The sequence below is a fragment of the Eumetopias jubatus genome, unplaced genomic scaffold (genome assembly GCF_037043125.1).
Source record: "Eumetopias jubatus isolate StellerSeaLion01/CBP00866 unplaced genomic scaffold, mEumJub1_p1.0 scaffold_86, whole genome shotgun sequence".
NCBI lineage: Eukaryota > Metazoa > Chordata > Mammalia > Carnivora > Otariidae > Eumetopias > Eumetopias jubatus.
Genome location: NW_028274892.1, coordinates 147,492 through 172,383, shown reverse-complemented (window position 1 = coordinate 172,383; position 24,892 = coordinate 147,492). Strand labels below are relative to the sequence as shown.

General features: G+C 52.3%; 2 protein-coding genes across 3 annotated transcripts in view; both read left to right on the top strand.

Annotated features, from left to right (window-relative positions):
- Positions 1-12,330, top strand: part of LOC148161715 (cytoplasmic dynein 2 heavy chain 1-like) — a 111,283-nt gene extending 98,953 nt beyond the window's left edge. The window contains 7 exon segments of the mRNA XM_088020623.1: positions 1,023-1,146; positions 1,942-2,063; positions 4,037-4,123; positions 6,870-6,996; positions 10,703-10,762; positions 10,901-11,055; positions 11,228-12,330. Coding sequence (XP_087876749.1) covers positions 1,023-1,146; positions 1,942-2,063; positions 4,037-4,123; positions 6,870-6,996; positions 10,703-10,762; positions 10,901-11,055; positions 11,228-11,324 — 772 coding nt within the window. The 3' untranslated portion in view covers positions 11,325-12,330.
- A 75-nt stretch (positions 12,331-12,405) lies between these two features.
- On the top strand, positions 12,406-21,660 carry LOC148161714 (testis-specific Y-encoded protein 1-like). Of its 2 annotated transcripts, XM_088020621.1 has the most exons (9): positions 12,406-12,948; positions 14,038-14,137; positions 16,382-16,656; positions 16,788-18,686; positions 19,935-20,012; positions 20,159-20,270; positions 20,486-20,631; positions 20,733-20,824; positions 21,448-21,660. In XM_088020621.1, the coding sequence occupies exons 4-8, from the start codon at positions 18,174-18,176 to the stop codon at positions 20,802-20,804; spliced, it is 921 nt and encodes a 306-aa protein (XP_087876747.1). In that variant the 5' UTR covers positions 12,406-12,948; positions 14,038-14,137; positions 16,382-16,656; positions 16,788-18,173; the 3' UTR covers positions 20,805-20,824; positions 21,448-21,660. The 2 variants fall into 2 exon arrangements, with proteins under 2 accessions (XP_087876747.1, XP_087876748.1); XM_088020622.1 differs by lacking the exon at positions 12,406-12,948 and having other exon boundaries at positions 12,959-14,137.
- The last annotated feature ends 3,232 nt before the right edge of the window (positions 21,661-24,892 follow it).

Below are 24,892 nucleotides of genomic sequence, written 5' to 3'. Positions count from 1 at the left end.
TGGGGGCGCCTGGGTGGCTCAGTCGGTTAAGCGTCTGCCTTCGGCTCAGGTCATGATCCCAGGGTCCTGGGCTCGAGCCCCGCATCGGGCTCCCTGCTCTGCGGGAAGCCTGCTTCTCCCTCTCGCACTCCCCCTAGCTTGTGTTCCCTCTCTCGCTGTCTCTCTCTCTCTCTTTGTCAAATAAATAAATAAAATCTTTAAAAAAAAAGATACTCTGTGTGATCCTATACCAAGATCTATATTTTCCTTTCTCCATAATATGTGATATAAGTATCCACAGAGAGAAAAAAAGAATGCCTAAAATCTTGAAGAACATCTCAATAAATGCCATCATTTATTTGGCCCACCCACAGTACAGAGCATTGTGTTTCCTGTGATTTACTGATGAAGAAAATAGTGTCGGTCTTCTCAGAGTCTTGCACTCTTGGCGGAGTCAGACAAGGGCCGGAGGAGCGAGGGCAGGAGCCCCATAAATAATACAAGATGCACACTGGAAGAGAAAAGGCTGGGCGTTAATGAAACACGCAGCTGCGTGGCTTCGGCTTTCACGTTCTGGTGACTGTGTTGTGGTTTGTGCCCACACTCAGATCCACACTGGGACTGGGGGTCATGGTGGAGTCCTTTCATATCCAGAGGTGGGAAGGGAGGTGCAGGTCGAGGAACACTTGGAAGTCCCTTTCTTAGAACAGAGTCAGGAAATTTTCTGACCTATCCTAGAACAGACAAGCACAGAGCAGTTCACGGAAAGGGATGTAGGTAGAATCCGAGGACTGTGATCCCTGCCCTTCACCGCTGCACATTATTGACAGGAGGCGAGGAACCGTGGGGCTTCTCTGTGGAGTTCTCCCTTGTGGTCTTTACAAAGTGACTGGCAGCACATGAGAAGCTGGGATACTTCAGGACCCTATGTTTCGTTAACTAGTGGATGAAAAGTACTGCATACAGCATTTTGTTAAATCGATGTTATTGTCAGAAGTGGCAAATTTTATTTACCCTTATTTGAAGTAATGTTTTAATTTTAGTTTCCTTGCAAAAAGAGGCGTAAGAGAAGACATAGCAACTTTTGATGCACGAAATATTCCCAAGGAAATAAGAGAGAGCGTTGAAGAACTTCTTTATAAAAATAAGGGATCTTTTGATTCAAAGGTAATTTTTAACAGCTATGCCATTGATCCCCTTCCTATGGTCTGTAATATTCTGCTTGTTAAAATGTGATGGCTTTTCATTGTCGATTATTTACACTGCCTAAAAACTAAAAGTAAAAGATAAGAGTGAGCCGTAGGGCTTGTGTGTCAGAAGCCTTGAGCGGCAGACAGGTGGGCGGGAATCCAGGCTGGGTCTGGAGAGCACAGTGTCATACGTGCAACATGTTTGCATCTTACTATCAGTCTGGCATTTCTGAACTTCCAGCCTGCCTGGTCTGCTTTTCTTCCTTCCTGTATATCTGTCATATAACAACAGAAACCTGCCTTAGGATACTTGTATCTTATTTCAGTGAACAGTTTAAATTCCATGATGCTGGTATTTTTTTTTAGATCTCTTATACAAAATGTTATGTGCATCATCTCTGATGTTGGTAACATGGTTTCAGGGTTGCTTTTATCCAATAAGGATGTGTCCCATGGACAGAAGAGAAGAACTGATGCCTGAACATCATTGTGGACAGACATATTCATTATAAATGTAGCTGATGGAGTGCTTATGTCAATTAAATATAATTTTATTAAAGATTTATGTGGCTCAAAAACATTTATTTGGAAGCAAAAGTTCAGGGTTATTTTAATGAAAATAACAATTCATGTTTTTGTTATTTAACTATCAACCAAAAACTTCATTTGAGGGGATAAATTATTAAATGCTTAAGCAATATAGACTAGGATTACCTTTGCTTTTATTTGAAATGAAGTTAGGGTGCTGGCTAACTTGTGATGGATTTTTCAGAATGCGAAGCGAGCCAGGACCGCGGCCGCCCCTCTGGCTGCGTGGGTTAGAGCAAACGTCCAGTACTCCCACGTCCTGGAGCGCCTTCAGCCTCTGGAAACTGAGCAGGCAGGATTAGAATCGTGAGTTCCGGGATATCGAATATAAAGAAGTCTAACCTTTGTTTATTTGCATCAATTTAATGACTCAGTTATTGGGGTTTATTTTTGTTATATTTCTTGTTTATACCTAAAAAGGCAGCTGACAGCATTAAAACATATAACATGAGTCAGTTAAATAAAATTAAACAGATCAAAAGAAAACACAATTAAAAGAAGTTGGAGAGCAGAACCAACTCATTTTTTCCCCCTACCATTATTATGTTGTTGGAAGGATAAATTGGTAGAAGTTCTTTTATAAGGGGTTAAGTTTTGTGAATGAGTAATATTAAGGTACAAAAAGTAGGTTTTGGAAAGTTAGGGCTTTTAAATTTGTTTTCTCCTTCTAAGTTCTAGGAAATGTGTTGTATATTTTATAACACATGGTCTGGGCAGGAAGGTGGACAATTTAACATTTACTTTTAATTGGTGGTTGTTCATAACTGGGCATTGGTTCTATGCGCAGAACGAGAAGCATGTTATGTTCTCGACTGATCTCTGTGTGACCTCATCTCTTCTTACCCTGGACAAGGAGACTGTTAGCTGCCCAGACTTCTTTTTCTCAATATACTTATGTGAAATTTTTGTGTTAATTTGCCACATATTTTTGTGTAATGAATAATGTTAAATATTTATATTATTTTGAGTATATAAGTATTTTCCACAGCTGAGACATACTGTATCTTATGGGTATACTTCCTTTCTTGTACATCTTTTTGTTTTTTCTTAATATCAATAATTTCCTCATTTTTAAAATCGATTATTTTTTTTCTGTTGACATACCACGCATTTATGCACAGCCTTAGAACAGACCCTAACCCACGTTCAGAGTCTGTGTATTTATGTATGTTCTTTCTTACTGTTACCCCTTCTGGAGCCTTCCGTCCTGTGCTCACGTGAGTCTGTCTGCCCCAGGCTGCTGCTGACAGCTGTCCTCTTCGGACTCTCCTCACCATGGTTCCAGAGACCGTCTTCATCTCTTTCTCTTTTGTTTCGGGCCCTTCTCTTTCTTAGTTTAGTCCTTCATTTTTCTAGAACACATCCTGCACATTAGAAAGGGTATATAGGATGAAAAATGTTCTGACATCTTGCCCGTCTAAAATTACCTGTATTATGCTGTTATATCCAGTCAATAATTGGCCTGGGTGTACAACACTAGGCGAGAAGTAGTTTAATCTCAGAATTTTTAAGGCTTTATTCTACTGCAGTAGTTCTCGAAGTGGGATCCCCAGGCTGGCAACATTAGCATCCCCTGGGAACTTGGGAAGAGCCCCCATTTTTGAGCTCTGTCCATGCTTTCTGAGTCAGAGATGCTGGGAGTGCCGGGGTGCGAGGCCTTGCAGTCTGTGTTTTGACAAATCCTTTAGTCAGTTTGTGCAAAGACAGATTCGCAGCAGTGGGAACCGGTCATTTGACGGCAGTCTCTCGGATGTTGTGGGTAATTTTGTGGGGAGGAGGTAAGTCTAGTCTTCTCTAGAAGAATCTTCCTACTTTCTGCCTAGGCTATGGGTGGGGGGGCTGACGGTTCTGAGCTTGACCTTCAGGATGTGTTAAGAGGATAGTCCATTCTCAGCATGGGAGGGAATCTGAGGTTGATGGATTGATTATATCAACTATTGGAAAACTTTCTGTATTCAGCTGTGTTATCTTCAGAGGACCTGTTGTCCTCAGTTCCTGAGCATTTGGAATTCTTTGGCTTTTCTTCCTGCAGCCCCTCAACTTTTGGCTTTTTGCATTCCATTATGTCACTTACCACCTTTCAAAATTTTATTAAAGTTACTCCAGTGCAGCCCTTTTCTCTTTCATTCTCTTTATCTTTGTGCATGAATATCTTTTTTTTTTTTTTTTAATTCCCTTGGTTTCATTTGGTAGGGCTTTAGAAGGGATAGAAAGGGTTGTTTCTGCTATTGTTGATATATAAAATAGAAAAACTTTTATAAAATGGAATTATATTGTAGAAATTTGAAGAAAACTGAAGACAGAAAAAGGAAACTAGAGGAGCTTCTAAATTCTGTTGGCCAGAAAGTATCAGAACTCAAAGAGAAGTAAGTTAACTTTAAAATGTATTTTGAAAAAAAATATATTTTGGATATTTGAAAACTAATGTTTCAGTTTTGAAAATCTTATAATCGTTATTTTCACTTCCTTCAGTGATTTATCACTCTAAAATAGGGAAACATAAGAAATAATATAGAAGGTATTCCTTTTTTTAAATAGTGATTTTGGTAGGAACAAACACAGTTGAAGTCTCCCTTGTGGAGCTGTCCCTGTGTCTATTCCTGAGCACTGGGGACTTGAGCAAGAGGGAGAGAATGTAGTAGGTTCATGCCCAGAGTCCTTACATTTGGCGTCTGCATTTCCGTGTTATCCAGACTTACTTCACGTGACGTGTTCTGTAATCTGCCTGAGGCACAGGATCACATTAGAAACTATTGTGTCCTTTTAATTTTGTACCTTGAATGTTTAAAAACGTATTCCTTTATGCAATATCATACTTAAATTTCAGGACCATTTATGAATATTATTAATCATAAAACCATTCCTTAACCTCTGGCTTCATGTGATTGCTGTAGAGTATAGGATGGAAAATATTGGTGTGGGAATCATAGCAAATGTGGGACTGTTTCCCTTTAAAAATTGTGAAAATTGGAAAGCTGGAGCATATGTGATTAAATACTGTATTATGTTATCATTTGCTTTTAGTTTTGTAAGACTCAAACTTTTCTAAATACATACCTTTTTTCAAGTGGTGTGTTCCATTTTCCATCATTTTTTTTATGGAAGAAATATAAATTACTGTACCAAGAAATAAATTCATCAGACTGAAAACTATTATTTTTTTCTCCATACAGGAAATAATGATCTTGTTTATACTTATATATGTTTACTTACAGAGAAAAAAATGAAAAAGAAGCCTCAAACCCATAAATCCAGTCATTTCAATATTTCTGAATTTTTTTGTATGTTATAGATACAGGAAAGAAACTTCATCATTTTCTTCTAGATATAATTATAGAGAAGCATGGAAAGTATTCATTGCTTTCAGTGTCCTATGCCGAGAATTGGTGCTTACTATTCAGCCAAGTGTTCGGTATTTATTGGGTGGTTCGCATATGGTAGCACACGTGTGATCTGTTGTGCTGGGCACTTTACATATGCGTCATTTTTAGTACTTCACATAAACCCAGAGGTGGGTGTTTTCATCCTGCACATTAGGAAGGTTTATTTTCCTACATTGAACAGTTAGTAAGTGACAAAGCTAGCATTAGGTCATAGATTTGTCTCACTCCATAAAGTTCCTGTTCTTTAATCACTACGCCATACTGTCAATATTGTGGAAGGATTATTTAAAAAAACCTTCAGAATTAACTTTGAATTTTAAGTAAAACAGAATGGCATTTTCCGGTTTAGAGTGATTATCAATAATGAATCAATGCTGGTTAATAGCCATTTACTTGATTCTTAATTAAGGTTTAATTGACCCTAGATTGTGAGTGACAGTCTTATTTTCTTGTACACGTACAAAGAAAAAAATAAGTATGATCTATCAGTATTTAAATTCTAACTTGACAGAATTGAGACATTTGCCATTTTAGTATAATTTATACAGAAACATTCAAGTTAGCTTGATTCAGCAAATACTTATGGCAGAACAATGTACGTAGTATGACTTGCTGGGGTGAGTAAGTGTGGGCTCTACTTCCAGGTCTCGAGCGGAGCTATTGACATGATGGGAGGTTCTGTAGTCTGCACCGTCCAGTGTGGTAGCCACTAGCCCTTGAAATGTGGATAATATGACTGAGGAATTGAATTTCAGATTTTGTTTACTTTTAGTTAATTTAAATTTAAATCGCCACTTGTGGCTGGTGGCTACCATACTGGAAAACTGAGTTTTACTCCCATGTGTAGGAGAAGATATTGGGTGCTTAGAGAGGCAATAAGATGCACTGTAAATTGCATGGAACATAGTGTCAGATGTACCCATACGTGGGTGGATTTTAGATCCTCTACTGATTACTGGTGAAACCTATAAGAGAATCTGTTTGGAAAGTGAGAATCATAACACTTATTTTGAGCTGTTGTTCTGAGGATTACATTACATGCTTTTTTGTTGCTGTTTGTTTTGTTTTTGATGCTTAGCACAATCCTGGGCATTTTATAAGTACTTACATATTTATTGAAGTACTAGGTAATCAGCTGGAATGTTACTGTTTTATTTAATAAAATAATAAATTTGTACAAGTATTTTTTAAGGAAAATTTAAAAGGATGGTTATAAATTTGGGCAAGTGGGCACATGGGGAAAGAATATATGTAATGGATTGGATATTTGAAGTGAGTTTTAAAATTTTCTTTATATTTTTGATAGGTAGGTATTTGAAGGAGTTAGAATGCTGGGGGGTGGGGTAAGGAAGGGGCTGGAAGGTATTCCAGGCACGTGGGATGTCCCGAAGCAGCAGGCTATCCAGAAGAGGACAGCATGTTTATCCTTCAGAGGTTGATGTGGGAGGCTTGAATGAGGGAAAACTGAGGAGGCGGCGGGGTCGGGGCGGGGGGGGGGGGTGCGGTCAGCCCTCCCACAGGGCCCTGAACGTCACAGGGAGGAGTCTGTGCTCGAGCAGCCCTGCCTTTCACATCTGCACGCTGCTGTGTCTGCTGCGTTGGTGCTATCTTGAACGCAAATATTATCAGTATTACCGTTAACTTAGAGAAAAGCTCACTTTACTAAGGCTCATTCAGTCAAATCTTTCTGAAATCCCTTTGCCTTTAATTGCTGTTAACGTTTTTACAGATTCCAGAGCAGGACGTCAGAAGCTGCCAAACTGGAAGCTGAAGTGAGCAGAGCGCAGGAGACAATCCAAGCCGCGGAGGTCCTGATCCGTCAGCTTGATAGAGAGCACAAGCGCTGGAACACGCAGGTTGGCTGGGAGCTCGGGGGGCACGGCCATCAGAAAGAGGCTTCCTTTAAAACACAGAAAATCCACAGTGTACTGTATGTGTTACAAAAAGACAGCAGGAGGGCAGTAGCCGTGCACTTTGAGCTGGCTGAGGGTCAGTGATGTAGACGATCAGGGCCATGATGTGAGTTCATCTTCAAGCAGAATGTTTCTGTATGTGTGCATTTGAGTGCAGCCTGTTCCACCTGTAGGTTAGGAACAGGCTGCCAGGGTAGGTTACCAGGGGGACAGCAGGAACGAAAATGACTCGAGGGAAAGCGTGGCACTCTCTAGAAATCCCGTTGGACGAGGCCTTCTGCGACGACCAGCTTAGGATTTGACACTGTTGGCCGCTTACTCCTTCTAGAAATACTCTGTTATGTTGACTTTGTTAAAATGCTGTCTCTTGTTTTGTTTTATTTTTTTTCGGTTGGTTGGTGGGTTTTTCTTGAACTAGTTCGATTCCCCCCGCCTTCCCCCCTCCCCCCCAGAGAGAGAGGCAGGCTCCCTGTGGAGCGGGGAGCCCGATGCGGGACTCGATCCCAGGACCCGGGAATCACGACCTGAGCTGAAGGCAGGCACTTCACTGACTGAGCTACCCAGGCGCCCATCGCCTCTGATACGCTTTCAACAAGAACATTTTTTACTTAAAAGCATACTTCAGAACACATCGTTCTAAAAGATCTATAAAAAACTTTCCATCCAAGAAAAATAGAATACACATTTTTTAAGTACACACAGAAGAATCCCCTGTTAAATCACATAAAAAGAGACTTAACAAATATTACAAATTTAAGAAGACTGAAATTATACCAAGTATATCTTCCAACCTCAGTGGTATAAAACTAAAGATCAATAATAAAAAAGCTGGAAAATCTACAATGTAAATATTAAATATTTAATATATAAATATTAAACAACATACTACTGCACAAGCAGTAGGCCAAATAAGAAATCAAACAGCAAATCAAAATATATCTCAAAGCAAAAGAAAAAGAAAACAATATTCCAGAACCTGTGGGATATAGCAAAAGCATATGTTAGAGTGAAATTTATGCTATAAATGCTTGTATGAAGAAAAAAATTCCAAATAAACAACTTAACATCATACCACAAAGAACTAGAAAAAGAAGGAACTTAGCTGAAATTTGTACAGAAAAGAGGTAACAAAGAAAAATCAGAAATACTGAAATAGTGACCAAAATAATAATATAACATTGAAAGTAATGGCCAGTTTTTCCAAAAAAATAAACAAAATTGACAGTGCTTTAACTACATTAAGAAAAAGAGAGAAGACTGAAAGTCAAAATGAGAAACACGAGAGAAAAGAGTACAACAGATAACCACAGAAATATGTAGTGTGATAACAGATTACTATAAACAATTGTATACCAACAAATCAGATAACTTAGGAAATGCACAAGTTACCATGATTGAATCATGAATTGTGAATCCAAGAAATAGGAAATTTTCTTAGACCAGTAAGAAGAATGAAAGATGAATTAGGAATTGGGAATCTCCCAGCACAGAAAATCCCAAGACCACCTGTTTACATTGGTGAATTCTACCAAACATATAAAAGAAATAAGGTCAATCTCTATCAAAATCTTACAAATAATGGAATAGAAGGAACACATTCAGAATCATTCCGTGAGGCCAGTATTACCCTGATACCAAAGCAGTACAAAAACAATACAAGAACAAAAAAGTCTGGTTTGTCTGATGTAAATATTGCCAGTCTGACTTTGTTTTGATGTCCATTAGCATGAGAGGTGGTTCTCCATCCCCTCACTTTAAGTCTGCTGGTGTCTTTAATTGTAAAATGAGTGCCTTGTAGGCAGCACATAGATGGTTCTTACGTTTTTATCCATCCTGATACCCTCTGTCTTTTGATTACAGTGTTTAGTCCATTTACATTCAAAATAATTATTTACAGATATGTATTTATTGCACTTTTATTACTTGTTTTGTCCTTGTTTCTGGAGATTTTCTCTGATCCTTTGTCTTTGTTACTTTTGGTCTCTCCTTTCCACTCACAGAGTCCCTTTTACTATTTCTTGAGGGCTGATTTAGTGGTCATGAACTCCTTTAGTTTTATTTGTTTGGGAAACTCTTCATCTCTCCTTCTATTCTGCTCACGATTTCTCTTCAGAAATAACACGAGGTTTGTGGGAGGAGGGAACTCCCGGGAATGGCCTGATAGGTGTCAGCCAAGAATACTCTACCCAGTAAGGCTATCATTCAGAAATTCAGAGGGGGAGGACGGAGAGGACGAGGAGGTCACGGAGGAGGTAGATGAGGCTGACACGGAGGAGGAAGACGAGGCTAGGGAGGTTGAGGAGTCCGAGGAGGAGGGGGAAGGGGGAGGAGGCTGTAGTCGCTGAGCAGGAGCAGGGGGAGGAGGAGGAGGATGTGGACAGGGAGGAGGAGGGGGAGGCTGAGGATGCTGAGAAGGAGGAGGCTGAGGAGGCTGAGCAGGAGCCAAGGGCGGAGGAGAAGCCCGAGGAAGAGGAGGAGGTGGAGGGGCCTGAAGAGGCTGAGCAAGAGGAGGGGGAGGAACAGGCTGAGGAGCAGGCTGTTGTGGAAGAGGCTGAGGTGGAGGAGGCTAAGGAGGAGCATGTTGGAGAGGAGGTGGCTGAGGCAGAGGAGGCTGGGGAGTGCGAGGAGCCTGAGGAGGGAGAGGAGGCTGAAGAGGGTGAGGAGGAGGCTGAGCATGAGCACCAGAGGGAAGAGGGCCGAAGGAGGAAGAGGGGCTCAGGAGGTGCAGGAGAAGCGGAAAGGGGAAGAACAGCCAGAGGGGCGGCGGGGTCCGAACCCGTCCTCGCTCGAGGCTCTAGAGGCCCTGCAGTCGGAGCTGCAGCGTGTGAAGAAACAAGCCAGCAGGTCCTACTCTGGGCTCAGGCTCAGGTGTTGTCGGAGGCGGCAGCGTCCCCTGGAACACCGCAGCGCCCTTATGCGGGGCATCCCTGGCTTCTGGGCCAAGGCTGTATCCTTGACGCTGTCATGGAGGGACCCCGATGTGGCCGGATTAGAGCAAGAGGAACCGAAGGGAGGAAGACGATGAGTATCAAAATATATCAGTTGGTGAACCCCCCGCCCGCAGACACACTCCCAGCCCCGCCGGGTGTGGTGGCCACGCTCTTACCCTGCTGATCCCGACAGCCTCGACATCCTCGTTTTGGGTGTGGGTGCCAGCTGGTGGTCTCAGGGTGCCCTTGAAGTCGCACGAGGCACTGGAAGTCCAATGGGGGAGTAGGAGCAGACGTCCAGCTCAGATTTAGGCACTAGGAGGCACAGCATGGCGTTATCTCACAAAACGAATCCAGGCAAAGCTTGGGTTCCCCTCGGCATAACAGGTCGGGCGAACGGGTGGGAGTGCCCACCTGGTCAGCCTGAGGCAGGAATGTGTGCTTGTCCGGAGATGAGCTGGTTGTTTCTGGCCGTCAGTCCAGGACGATGAGATGGGGACGGGGGCGTGGGGCGGGAGGGGTGTCTCTCAGGATGCACGGCCCGCTGTGGGGGCCAGCGGGCATTGACGCAGCCCGTGGGGAGGCAGTGCGACACGGGGGAGCAGAGGGGAAGCAGTGCCCGGCTGCTGTCCAGACTTGCTCTGTTGTTGTAGAACTTTCATCTGCAGCCCTCGGAGGGTCCTTGACTTACAGCACTTTGTGAACCACCCCCCCCACAGATGTCAGCCGTGATCAGGAAGCAAGATGAAGGCCTCCTAGGCTACATGACGGAATTGAAGGTCTGGCCCGGCAGACTGAGGCCAGGGCGGGGGACGGGAGGGGGAAGCGTGCCGAAGGGATCCACCCCGAAGACAGGACGGGGAGGTTCTGCTGGTCAGAGGTTTCACCCCCGTCTCCCCCACTCTGCCACCCGGCAGGTGGAGGAACTCAGGTTTCCCCGTGATTGCTGCAACCTCCTGCCCTTCCTTCCAAAGAACCCCTACTTCCGGAGTGAAGTCGTTGAGAAGGATTATGCCCTCAGCGCTGCTGCTAAGAGGCTGCCACCTGGATGGGCGGCCGCAGGTGCAGGAAGGTGGGTTGAACGCCATTCTTGACCCGGCGCTTTCTCCCATCCTGGTCTTCCGGCAGGGTACGGGCCGTCCCTTTCCACTCCCATCCAGTGGCACAAGGATCATGAACGGGAGGCCTACATGCAGGCACCACAACACCAGGCTTAACTTCTTCAACTGGTTCTCTGACCACAGATTTGCCGGGTCTAGCTGGATAGCTGAGGTGGGGCCCTGCGACAAACAGCGGGAAGGACCCCGCTGGGTTCGGCGGCAGCTTAGGATGGGCCTCTGAACCCTGCCCCGTTTCCCCTGCCGGATCATCATGGACGACCTGTGGCCCAACCCCTGCAGTACTACGTGAGGAAGAAGGCCCCAGGAGAGGGAACCGAGAGGAGGACAGGTGAGGTGCTCGGGGTGTGGGTGCCAAATTGTGCACCATGGTGCCCGTGGGACCTGGCTCCACCAATGGAGACACTGAGGCTCTGAGGAACTCTCCGCCGCAGGGACCCTGAGTCAAAAGGGCATCACCGTGAGACAGGAAGACTGGATAAGTGCATTGCCAAACGGCTTCTGCCTGGCGAAGCTTGAGGCAGGCGGGGCCAGGCAGCCTCCATGAGCCGAGCTGGAGAGTCAAAGCCAGCTGCACTTGTGGGAATTGCCATTCCGAGTCCATAAACCCCACCCACAGCTCTCCTAACACCGCCTTACACATGGGCCCACCGGAGCTACCTCCCGCCACGCTTGGCACAGATGTCTGGGTATCCAGGCACCAAGGCTCACCCCGCCGCCCCGTCACCTGTCTGTGTGGGTCTGGACACCACAGTTGACCCCTTCATTTCCATAGGCAGCTCCATTCCCCCCGCCCCCAGCCGCGCCGAGTGCACTGGCCAGCGTGCACAAATTAGTTGAATACGTGGGTGGAGGAAAGGTAAGGCGATCACAGTCAGCAGCAGGGAGTGGCATGGGAGAGTGACCGCGGATCCCGCAGAGGGCCTTCAAACCCTGAAGCAACCTATGGCCCGGAGAGTGTACCCAGGTGTCTCCTCCCTTGTGCCGGTGTGTGTGTGTGTCTGTCTGCGTGTCCGTGTGTCTGTCCCTCCCAGGGAGCGTCATGAATTTGAGATGAATAGGAGGGAGCATCGCACTTGACCGAAGCCAGTCCACAAGCTTGAGGTGGAGCCGAAAGGTCTGGCCGGTCCATCTGCGCGGGAAGTAACTGAAGTCCTGTGCCGGGGCGAAACATCGGCAGATTGAGGCGCCAGGAACCCTGGAAAAATATTAAAAGGTTGAAAAACAAAGTCAAATGTCCGTGTATGTGTGTGTGGGTGAGCGTGTGTGTGCCTCTGTGTGTGTGTGTGTGTGTGTGCGCGCGCGCCCGGGGTCGCTCGCGTGCGTGCGCTCCTCTTTGAGGCAGGGGTCGGGGGATTGCCTGAGCACATCGGCCTCGTGTGGGTGTTTGACTTCTCTGCCTGGGCATCGCCAGCCCATGGAATGGCTTGGCCTGTATGTTTGCCCAGAGGGCTAGGGCACACACGCACGGGGACTGCATCCCAGGGGCCAGAGGTCCTTCCCTTGGGGTGCGGGGGCGCTGAGCAGGGAGAGGAAATGGGACCAAGGCCAGCTCCCTGGGGCTCATCTCTTCCCTGGGGAAATGAGGACGTTCAAGGAAAGGGAGCGACGAGCCGGGGCCGACCGGGTGCAGGACCCACGTTCGCTGGATGGAGATAACAGTCGTCCAGGGATGCTCCCTGGTGGGTGTCCTCAGACATCCACTGCACACGCCACGGGGGAGTTGGGGGAGAACCCAGGTTCATCACTCCGTTGAACCCAGCGCCGGTGCTCTTCATGCCTTGGAACGCGCACAGGCTCTTGCTGACACGGTTGGACTCTCAGGACCAGCCACAGTAATAGCGAGGGTGGGTCAGGGCATATGGAGGGACGGTGGGAGAGGCGACAGAGGGAGGTGGGAAGGTAGGAAGACGACATTCATTCAGGCGCCGGGCGAGGCTCTCGTTTGTGGGGAACACCGACACACACACACACACAGACACTCTCAGATGCACAAGCAGGTGCACAATCACACCCCCACACACTCATTCAGGCACTCCCACACACTGACACACACACTCACTCTCAGGCTCCCCCCACATACACACTCCTTCCGTCACTCACTGCCCCTGACAAACGCCCACTCAGTCCTCACGCAGGCACACTCTCACTCACTGACGCATCCAAAGGCTTCTTCACTCACATGTCTTGATACTCACACACTGACGCACGCACGCTTCCCCAGGATCCCTAGCCCCCTATTTCCCTAAGGCCAGGGTGCAGAGAGAGGGGAGGGACAGGGTTTGACGGTTGCTAAGTGTAAGGGCCGGGCCAACCTCGCGTGTGCTATCTGTCCCATGATGACTCTGGGGCTGATATCCCTTAGCCTTCTGTACGTAGGTCCAAGGAAAGACCCGCAGCATAGAGAGTAGGTGTCGCAAGCCGCACCTGGGAGGCGGTGAGGTGAGCCCCTGGGGTGCTCCTCCCCCAGGCAGGCATCTGCTGGCCTGGGACGCCTGGGCCTAGGGATGCTGGCAGAGGACTGAATCTGCTGCCAGCACAGTGGGGAGATGTCAGCGTTCGCCCCATGACACTCTTCTCCATCCCCAGCTAAGAGGGCTGCAGGGGCAGTAGCCCTGACCCTGATAGGATCTAGGCTTGCCCCTTAGAGAGCCGGCGGAGGCCCCTGAGGATCTAGGAGGGAGGCTTGGCTCTCTCGGGCTGCAGGGGAGATCGGTCTTCTCAGCCTCCTTTTTTATAGGATTTTATTGTTTTATTTGAGAGAGAGAATGAGAGAGAGCACAAGAGCGAAGAGGGTCAGAGGGAGAAGCAGACTCCCCGCTGAGCAGGGACCCCCCCCCCCCTGACGTGGGTCTCGATCGAGGACTCCAGGATCATGACACGAACCTAAGGCAGCGGCTTAACCAACTGAGCCACCAAAGGGCCCTTCCTTTCAGCTGCTTGGTCTGGTAATGCCGGTGTACCCGCCTGTTGGCCCCTGGCTCTGCTTGTGCGGCTCAGAAGAAAGTGTGACTTCATAATCCGCAGCGGGAGCAGGTCAGATCCCATGTTGGCGCATGGTCTGAAGGGGTCCTAGCCTGGGCCATTTCGGGGGACCGCAGGGTAGTCCTCTACGCTTGTGCCGTTCGGTAGGGACTGGCAGAGGATGTAAAGCTCGGGGGAAGAGGTGGGCACAGGGTCCCCCACTCGGAGCATCTCGCACCAGCGGTCGCGTAAAGGCGTGATGTTGGGGCACGGCCCGGAGAGAAGGGTGAGGCGAGGTTTGGGGGGGAAGCTTTGGGAGATCAGGGAGCCCCAGATGTCAGGACTCAATTGGACGCTGAGGCCTTCGGGGCCAGGGTCCCCAACAGGAAAGCAGGGTGCCGGGACAGCTTAGACAAACCCACGCAGAATTCCCGTGTGAACGCTCAGACAAGACCACGATGGCATTCTGTCTGGCAGCCTCTGCAGGGGGGGACCTTTGCAGGACGACCCAAAACAAAGCCACTAACCATGAAATATCGGTCGCTGTCACAACCTGAGGCACTTAGGCTCCAGATGTCAGCCCACAAGACCCATCAGCACCGGAGACGTGGGCGTGTTCCAAATCCTGACTGGCACACCTTGGCGAGTAATCCACAGGGGGCGCAATCTCAACGTCCGGGAAAGAGCTCAAAAGAACCCCCAAGTCTGAATGGGAACCCGGGAACACTCTCGGGGAGCTTTGTCCTCCGGCTGAACAAAACTTTCCCTGCTGCCCAGCGCTCTTCGTCTGGTCTGCCTCTTCCTTCCTCGAAGCGGCGCGGCCAAGAGCCTGGGCACTCAGAGAAGAAAACTCCTGTACCCCAGAGTGCTTTACCGCATCTACATTGCACGCACCTTCGTCGGGGCTCTCCCCACACCCAGTTGAGTGAACACCTTAGCCTGGCGGGACCCGGGTCTGTCGATACCAGGGACATGGTTGGCGAAAGGCGCCCGGGGCCTGCGCCTGGCTGTCTCTCATGAATCCACGGAAGGGCACACTCCAGCTTCCAAGATACAGGTCTGTGCGTGCTCAGCAGAGGTACGCACACGGATGCCTCCTTGGACGCATTTGCCTTTGGGGCCCCATAGGCAACGCGGAGGATTTCCATAGGCAAAACCTGCTCTGGTGTTGGTTATGGTGTACTTTAGGGGGATGCCTTATTTCAGGCTAGCAGCTTGACTTAGCGGAATCACGGACACGCCTCCTTTCGGCCGGCCGGACCCTCCTTAGCAGAGAGCCCCGGCTGCCAGCTCCATTCCACGCCCAGCCCCCCCCTCCGAGCCACGGGCTCACCCTCCCACTCCTGCACCTTCTGTCTGGTGAAAATTTTCTGAGTCATTGGTGCCGAACATGGCCTGCACGTTATACTACTTTTTTCTCTGAACATATCGAACCTATCACATACTGCCTTCTGGCCTCCATGCATCCGAAGGGGAGGCTGGCTCTTCCTCTCCCTGAGGATCCCCAGTGTGTGGTGAGTTAGTCCCACCTCTGTAGACTGCCGAGAGATGTGTCTTTGCCCAGTGACCTGGGCGTCTCTTCGGCGCGTGTCTTCCGCTAGGCGCACATAGTGCTCCTTGGATGGGCAGAGTCAGGGTTGTCGGGCAACTTCCAAACCCTGTCACGTTAGGTCTTCGTGGAACTGCTACGTGAGTAACTCTGCCCCACCTCTCTCTGACGTTCCCGAGTCGTACATGTCAGTCGTGGGCATGAGGGTTTCCCGCAGACCTCTGTGGAGCCCTTCACTTCATTTCTTTGAGGTTTAACTCTCCACCGAACCCCGCATGACCGAGTGGGATCTGTCTGAAGGTCCACGGGTGCTTTCAGATCTCCTCTTGACGTCCAAGAGGGAATGTTTGCTGTCAGCCTGTGGGCTTGGCAATGTACAGATTTCAGCCTCCGTCCAGACTCCGCCCGTCCTCGCTCCCTCTCTCCCTCCCCCGCCCACCCTGTCCCCAGGCCTGCCTCCTCCTCTGCCCTCCTCTCTCCCTCGCATCCCCACCTCTCCCTCTCTGTTCCTCTCCCTCTGTCCACCCTCCCTCTTCCTCTCCTTCTCCGCGCCGCTCCCGCTCTTCCCCCGCTCCCTGTCCGGCCCCCCGCCCCCCAGTCTTCTCGATCTCCATGATGCGTTGTTTTGGGTGCACTATTTACTCAGGACGCTCCTCTAGTGTCCTGGGCATGTATACAAGACCAAATTCAGTTTGGACTGTAGCAGTAAACCCACAGACTGGGTTGAGTCAGGGACAGTCTCAGATAATTCTGCTTCTCCCCGCCAGACAGCCGGGCGTTGTCATCCCTGCAAAGTCCCTGGTTTGCGTTGACCAGTAGAGTTTGAAACGCTGACGCCCTACCATCCAGAACCCTGCACGTCACCCCAAGCGTGTTCCTCCTGCCTCCTACGGTTCAAAACCACCCCTCCCGTCACGGGCGGTCCGACACATTCCTCTTCTGTACCTGAGGCCCTCCCACGATACGACACCAACGCCTCATCCTTGCCGTCACCCACTGGGCCTTCCTGGCACCCAAGGCGCCCTACATCCTCCATATTCCGGTACGCCTCCCTGCAGGGACCCGCATGGAGTGCGGGAGTGTCGAGAATGGCCTTGTGGGTAGCTGAGAATGGGCAGGGTGTGCCGCCAATGCTCACTTTGCCATCCCCTCCCCGACTGGCACTCCACTCAGGGACAGACAGACCAAGGAAGAACTTGCAGCAGAGCTGGGGCAGCCAAGACAGCCACAGCTCTTCAGCAAGGCGGATTAAAGCTGTCTCCGTGGACCATTATGCTGGAGCTCGGACATCCCTGGCAGTTATGGTGAGGCGGGAAGAAAGACCCAGGAAAAGGGAACGCGGAGGTCAGACAAGGAGGGAGAAAGCAAAGATGAAGGGCCAGGCAGAGGTAAGTACGGTGGGAACCAATCCTACCAGTGGCTTTGACGAAAGAACACCCCCAGAGTTACCGTTTTTTTTTTCTTGAGATTTTATTTATTCATTTTACAGAGATGAGACACAGCGAGAGAAGAAACACAAGCAGGGGGAGTGGGAGAGGGAGAAGCAAGCTCCCCGCTGAGCACGGAGCCCTATGCGGGGCTCCATCCCAGGACCCTGGGATCATGACCTGAGCCAAAGGCAGAAGCTTAAAGACTGAGCCACCCAGGCCCCCGGCGGAGTTACTCTTTAGGCTACCTGGCCCGCCCATTAGCATGCCATAGAGTCCCAATCCCGGAACTGACTGGGGCTGTGCCAGTGGTTGTGTGAGCAGGGAGGTGGCCTCGGACCTTGGCTCCTTGCTCATGCCAGGCCAATGATCTGTGTGCGGTTCCTCTCTTTCTAGGAGAGGCGGGTCGTTGGGGCGGGGACGAGCCTGCGTGCTGGATCCTCCTGGGCCGCCTCCTGGCTCCCTCCCGCACCGGGCGGCGAAAGGGGTGGAAGCCTTGTGGACAGCCATGTGGCAGTGGTTGGAGCACCAGCTAATGAGTGCAGGGCTTCCCCCGGCGTGACTAAGAAGGGGCCGGGTGAGGTTCCCGGGCGGCGGGGGCCACCCTATTGAGCCGCTGGCTGTGAATTTCCCGGTGCCAGCAGCGTGTTCCCAGTGGAACGGATGAGAGTGTGAACACGAGGTTTGTGGTACGAGGGAACTCCCGGGAATGGCCTGGTAGGTGTCAGCGAAGAAAATGCCACGGTCCAGGCCCGGACGCCACCCCTGAGGAGATGAAGCAGAGGGCGGGCTCCCGGGAGGGGCGGGGCGGGGCTGGTTGCGGCCACGCCCACCGCCGTGCCGCTGGTTGGACCACGCGGGCGGCTCAGCATCCTGGGCCTGAGGGGTTGAGGGGGGTGGTAACATCCCGCCAAGGGCACATGCGTGCCGGGGGCGCCACCCCCACGCCACCCAGCCGCCACGAGTCCCCAGGCTTTTGTGCGCATGCGTCCGCCAGGCCCCCATTCTCCGGTAGGAGCCCGCCTCGAAGCGTGGGCGCCAGAGCTTCAACTGCTCGGCGGTTGCCGGCGCCGCGTGCTCGCCCCCCCAGCTCCTACCTTCCGCGGCTGTCGCGGTTGGGGTCCAAGGCCCCATGGAGAGCGAGGCGCCGTCCGGGGACGACGGGGCTGCTCCGGAATCCTTGACCAGCTTAGTCCGCGGAGGGGCCGGTGACGACTCGGGGGCCGGTGGGGAGGCAGGCGCCCGGGCCGAGGCGGGGGCGCCGCAGGCCCTAGGCTGGGGGGGCATAGTGGTAGAGGCTGCGCTGGAGGCTGAAAACCGGCAGCGCAGAGGCGAGGCCGCCCCGGGGGAGGAGTTGGTGTTGGTGGCGGAGGATATCATGGCGGTGATGGAGGTCGTGGCCGTGGAAGACGGGGAGGTGACTCAAGCAGAACAGGACGAGGAGCTGCAGGAGCTGCCGCAGGAAGAGCCAGCCGGGGCCCCGCTGGCCGCGCTGGAGGTTGTGCAGTTAGCGCTCAGCTCTCTGGATGCCCAAGCTACCAGGGCCTACGTGCGGCACAAGCTCAGGGTGAATCAGAAGCGGAGTTCTCACCTGGCTCGCCGGAGGGCCATCATCCAGTGCATCCCTGGCTTCTGGGCCCAGGCCGTATCCTTCCTCCGGCTGGTGGGGTTTGGCTGCTGTGCAGGAGCACCGGGGGGAGGGCAGCAGCAGAACCACGGCCACGGCCATGGGCGCTGAGGGGAAGGGTTCCAACCCCCTTCCCCGGGTGGGAGTGGGCCCACGGTCCCGATAATGCACAGCAGAAGGAGGCGGATCGGGGCGCGCGTGAGAACGCAGGGGCTAAGACCTGTCCAGACCGTGTGTGATCAGAAGCTGCAGGCGGAAGCTTTGGGGCTGCAGCTCTCCCAGCAGGCTTGCGGGGTTCAGGGAACACGGGTCAACAGCCTTCGACAAGTAGTGTAGCCCAAATCCCACTTGGCTCAGAAAACCTATTGGAAGGAAACCGTTGTTGGGACATGGGGCAAACGGGGAGGCTGCCCGAACCCCTTCCCTGTCCTTCAGACCCTGCGTGGTTTTCCAAAGAGTTCAGGGCAGACCCACCATCTCGTCCGCACGCGGGTTGCCAAGCCAGTCAGTGGGCCGCCTCGCTTCGGCAGACCGCGTAACCTCAGACACGGCGCAGCGGCGGTGCTGCAAACCTGTCTCCACCAGCCCCACACAGCCAGGCCGAGGCCCCAGGCTCAGGCGCCTACATGCACCTTTCCTCCCTGCCAGGCTCTCCCCCTCTGTGTCCTCGCTTGCCCCCTTGCTCTCTCCTCTCTGCCCTCCCCTTGTGTCCGTTCCTCCCGGTGTGGGGTCTCTCTGTCCCTGTCTCTCTTTTGCTTTCCCTCCCGCCCCCATCTACTCCTTTCCCTCCCTCACTCGCTGACTCTGCCAGGACCAGCCTTTGGGCCGTGGGTGTGCAGCCGTGCTCCACGTGAGCCGAGCGGCCCCCTCCTGGGCACAGGAGGCCCCTCAAAGTTACCAGACCTCAGGCAAACACACAAGCAAACAAGACGTGAGCGTGGGACGGAGCACATCCAGGCATCCAAAGAAGTGACCGCCTGCAGGCCACACGCACAGGCCAGGGGCCCGTGGGAAGGGAGAGCATTCAGGCCCTTGGCCTTCCCCTGTCGGGCGCCGGCAGCCTCTGAGGTGCTGGAATCCAAGGCACTCCCCAGGGTTGAGCAGGTGGGAAGATAGGGCAGGAGATGAGGACGTTGGGAGCCCGGCCGTGCCTGGTGATTCTGCACATGCACTGTCCGGGTCTCTTGCTCTCAGCCGGCAAGGGCTGGGTCGCTCCTGGCTCTCGTACCGTAGCAAGGGCTGCCGAGACTCCTTGACCCAAAGCAGATCCTGAATCACCCCAAGATATCAGCCGTGACGGGTGACCAGGACAGAGACGTGCTCAGCTACATGAGCAATTTGGAGGTCAGTCCTGGGAGACGGAGGCTAGGGGAGTGGGCTTTGAGCAGGAATGGGCCCGGCATAGTGGTTAGGAGTGGCAACCAGGCAAGCAGCCCCGGATACGTAGAGGACACGTTCCCACGTGCCCTCCTCTTCCTTCGGCGGGGTAGGTGGAGGAATTGTGCCGTCCTAAGTACCGCTGCAGGTTGATGTTTTTCTTTGAGAACAACCCCTACTTCCAGAACAAAGTGATCATTAAGGAGTATCACCTTAGCATTGCCGGTAAGAGTGGGCTTGAGCTTCGAGGGTGCTGGGGTCGGGCAGGGGGCCCTTGGGAGCGGAAGGGGAGGTAGGCGGGGGGGGGGGGGGCCCGGGTGGGGGCAGGGCCGGGACCCTGCCTGGGAGGGAGAGAGGCTGGGAGGTTGAGAGGGAGAGAGGCCGAGAGGGATTGGTTGCTAGGCCGTTGAGAGGCTTTCCTAAATTTTCCATTCCTGCAGGATATCGGGCGTCTCGTTCCACTCCAGTGCAGTGGTTCTGGGACAATGCACATGGAGCTGCCAGGCGCAGGCACGAAACCACCAGCCTTAACTTCTTCAACTGGTTGTGTGATCCCTGCTCCCCAGGGTCTGACGGCATCGCCGAGGTGGGGACTCTGCGGCCTTCGTCCGCCGGGGTGATGCCTGGGCCCCGGTGCTTGGGAACGGGGCCCGGGCTCCTTGCTCAGCTAGTCTGTTTCCCCACCAGGTCATCATCGAAGACCTGTGGTCCAATCCCCTGCAGTACTACCGGAGGCAGGAAGGCAGCCGAAGAGAATGAACTGAGAAGAGGGCCTGTCGGTGAGAAGCTGGGGGCGCTGGGTCCTGACTTGTGTGTGTGGCAGGTGCCGGGACACAGGCTGGGTGGTGGCGGGGACACTGAGGCTCAGGGGAGCCTTGGCCCCAGCTCACCCAGAGAGCGGTTGGCAGGGTGAGAGGGGAACCTCGGGGAACTCAGGGTCCCCATCCAGGCAGGTGCGTCCATGCGGGCACGTTCAGGGACCCCAGGATGGCAGCTGGAATGTCCCAGGTCACTCCGGAGAAGGAAGACTTCTCCACCCCGTTTCTCTGAACACTCACCCGTGCCCGTCGACCCCCTCTCAGGCCTTCTGCCGTTTGTTCATTTGGGGATGTCCTGTGTGTCTTTGCGAGTGGGCTGCCTCCTTCCATTCCCGCTCCTGTGCCCAGAATCCCAACTTCCCTCCGCGGTCCCGACCACCCCATGGCCTCGCACAGCCACACGGCCATTCTAGGGAATGGCACTGGGCCTTGAGCAGGAGGCTTGTGAGGCTCTAGCTGAGTTGGAAGAGGGATCCCACGAGGACAGAGGACACCCTCAACACCGCCTCGGCTATCCTTGGTATTATGCAATTTCACGAATCCCTAACGTGTGTGTGTGTGTGTGTGTGTCGTGTGCATGGCAGCTGTGTGGACGTGTCCACTTCAGAGCATCAGAATCTTACCAACAAGAAATCGTCGAGGAGGCCACCACCGCTGTGAGAGATGTGTGGACGAATCTACGTGGTGCTCTGCCTGCACAGGTCACAGTTGTGAAAAGGATCACCAGTGCCCGCTCTGGAGAGTATCCAGCACCTATGTGGGGAAGGCGAGAGAGGCATAAACAAGTTAAGAAGTTCTTTGCGTCTGTGTGTGGGTTTGTACTTGGAGCCAGGATATGGGGAGGAGGCAGTCAGCCTAGTGGGACCCTCCACCCCATGGCCTGTGGGATTCCATGTATGGCGGTGAAGTTCAGCATGGGGGCAGGGCAGTGGAGGTCAGGGCTCGGCATGCGGACAGAGCACCCCCCATCCTAGGTAGGGTCTACGAGGAGCTCGGACAAAGGCAGACCTCTCTTCATGGGAGCTTTGTCCTTTAGGGTAGGGCACACAGGCGGGGAAGGGTCCTGGCGAGCGGGACCCTCGTCGCCTGGTGGCTCCAGGCACCACCTCATTGACACCGCTTGAGGAGCTTGGCCCAATACCCTTGCTACCTGGAAGCGTGCCCCACATGCTGTGATCGGTTCCCATGCGTTCAACTGGTCAGGAGCACTGCAAAACCCACGTGTCCCGAGGAGAAGATGGAGGCATTTCCTTGTGCTCCCTGCACTCCCAAGCCCTCTTGCGCCGCACCACCTGCCCACAGGGGACAGTTCCAAGCACGTGTGACGGAAGGCAGGTTTGAGTGCTGGGCACTGTGGCTTTGTGAGTGGGTTGTGTGGGAGGGAGTTGCATGCCCACGTACACTTTCGGGTGTGTGTCAGCGCATGTGTGTTCGTGTATGTGTGCTTGTGCATTCGGCCCCCTGAGCATGGCTCTTTCCCGGGGATCTTGTGTGTCTGTGCAGTGTGTGTGAGTTTGCATGCGCACGTGAGTGTGTGGCAAGGGTGCATGCCTGTGGTCCGAAGACCATGTGTCTTGGTGTGTTTCGAGAGTATGTGTTTGCAGGCGCATGGGTGTGTGTGTTTGGGAGGCCACATGTGTGTATCAGTGTGTAGGGGCCCAGGGTGTTTATGTGCTGCATTTCCATGTTTGCATGCCCACGTATGTGTTAATGTGTGTGTCCAAGTGCGCATGCTTGTGTGCCATAGAACTTGTGAGTTGGTGTGTGTTGCGTGTTTCCACACAGATGGCTTGTCTGTGTGTGTATGTGTGTGTGTGCGCGTGCGTGTGGGCCCACATGCACATACCTTTGTGCGGGCACCGTGTGTTTATATTTAATGGGAATGCGTGTTTGCATGCGACACATGGGTGTATGTGTGTGGCCAACTGTGCGTTTCTGTGTGTCGGGGATGTTTTGTACCTCCATGTGTTGTGTGAGTGTGTGTATCTTTCATGTACACATCTGTGTGTGTTCCTGGCAAGTGTGCATGTCTGTGTACTGGAGACCAAATATTTTGGGTGTCTGTTTCCTGAGGGTGTCTTTGGCCATGCGTGGGTTGGTCTGTGTTTGGGCGGTCAATGTGCATGCCTGTGTGCGGAGACCGTGTGTGTGTTGCATGGTGTTTGTGTTTCCCAGTGCACGTGAACGTGTGTGTGCAGGCGAGTAGAAATTTGCCTGGCTATCTGTGCTATTCCATGGGTATATTGCGTGTGTGTGTGTTTTCAGGCGTACCTGGGCGTGCGACTTTCACAGGGGTCCGTATGTATGGAAGAGTTCCAGAGACCTTCCGTGTGAGCGTTGAATGTAAGTGTCATTGGTGGCACAAGGGTGTCTGTTGTGTGTGTATTTGCAGGCTTTGGGTGATTGTGTGTGTGTGTGTGTGTGTGTGCGCGCGCACGTGGGAGAGAGAGAGCGGTGCCGTCCGCATGGGTTTGTGTTTATGTGCGTGCATGCGGCCCTCTTCATTCCCGTGTCGAGCCTGGGGAATGTGTGTGTGTGTGTGTCGTGTGCGTGTGTTTGCATGACCTCGTGAGTATGTGTTGCATGTCTCTGTGTGTTTGCAGGCACGTGTGAGTATGAGTGTGTGTGGCCACTGGCCCATGCCTGTGTGTCGAGACCGTATGCGTCTGTCTCGTGTGTCCAAGCATTTGCACGTGCACACGTGTGTATGAGAGTGTGTGTAGGCCCCGGTCAGCGAAGGAGAGGGCCTGTGGGATTCCTAGCTCTGCCGATGATGGAGAAAGGGGCAAGAGGCCGAGGGCAGCCACGTCCCTCCGGACACACAGGCCTCGTGTGCATTCCGTGATTCTTCAGTGGTCCGTCTCCCGTGTCGATGCACAGACGCAAAGGGGCCAAGCCAAGGGGGGCGGGATGGGATTTGGCAGGCGGTTGTGAGGCACACCACCCATCTGTGCTGATTGAACACATGGTTCCAGGTGTGGGAATTAGCTAGGGGTTTCACCCTCTTCCCAGGCCACACACCTCTTGTCGTGTGGCCTCTCTCACCTTCCCTCCCCGGCAAGGGCTAGGCCAGACGTCTGTCATTGCACGAATGTCACACGGGAGTGGGAGTGGACGTGGACAGCATCCACATGACGGGCGAACGGATGCAAACCACGGTCCGAAGACTGTGGGGGCGCATATTAAATCCAGTCTGGTGGAAATACGTGGAGACCCGGTCGGGGACTCTACCTGTATATACGTGCACGGTTCTCCTGACTGAGACGGGGGCAGGGGGGCGTGTAAGAAGCCCCTTTTGTCGGTGATGCCTGTAGAGACAGGCTGGCCTTGGCACCGACCAGAAGCCCCATGCCATTTTTCAGGCTTCAAACCACACTTGGGCATCTCTCACCTCATTTGTGGGCCAGCTCTGGGTATGTGATGGCCCAGCTTGCCAATCCGCTCACAGTCTGACCCGGCTGGCCAGAGCACGTAAGGCTAGGGAGGATGCGTTCCCCTCTGTAGGCCAGACGAGCTGGCAACCCCTTACCGGGGCATTCGTGCCTTTGGCAGCATGCAACATTAGACGCTCCGTCTGTGGGGTGGGGGGCCGGGCGTTCGTGCTGCCGGTCGCCTGGGTCCCGTCCTCAGCTGCTTGCCGCCTGGCTTTCCAATGAGTGGGCACTGAGTTCACTGTGCCGGCGGACAGCATCCACCTGCCGCCCTCTCCACAGGGTTGGGTCAGACTTCCTCTTCAGGGAGGGGCATCTGGGTCACCTTTCCTGTATGCTCTTGGCTCCAGGAAAGTTATGTGTCCCTCTGTCCTCCCTTACAAACACACTCGTTCTCTGAGTGTGCACACACGCACAACACACCCATCCGTGTGAAAACACACACTCAGGGAACTCCCACCAACTCAGAAGGTTTGTGACACCCAAGCATTCACACTTGGCCACACACACCAACACATACGTGGGCATGCAAACATTCAACACGTAAACACCCGGGGTCCCGACACAGTGGCACACCCATGTGGCCTCGCAAATACAC

Bases quoted from the DNA above. Each gene is read 5' to 3' on its own strand.
- LOC148161714 (XM_088020621.1), top strand. From the start codon at position 18,174: ATGGAGAGCGAGGCGCCGTCCGGGGACGACGGGGCTGCTCCGGAATCC. The intron at 18,687-19,934 runs GTATCCTTCCTC...GACCCAAAGCAG, and splicing joins CTGGCTTCTGGGCCCAGGCC to ATCCTGAATCACCCCAAGAT. The intron at 20,271-20,485 runs GTAAGAGTGGGC...CCATTCCTGCAG, and splicing joins GTATCACCTTAGCATTGCCG to GATATCGGGCGTCTCGTTCC.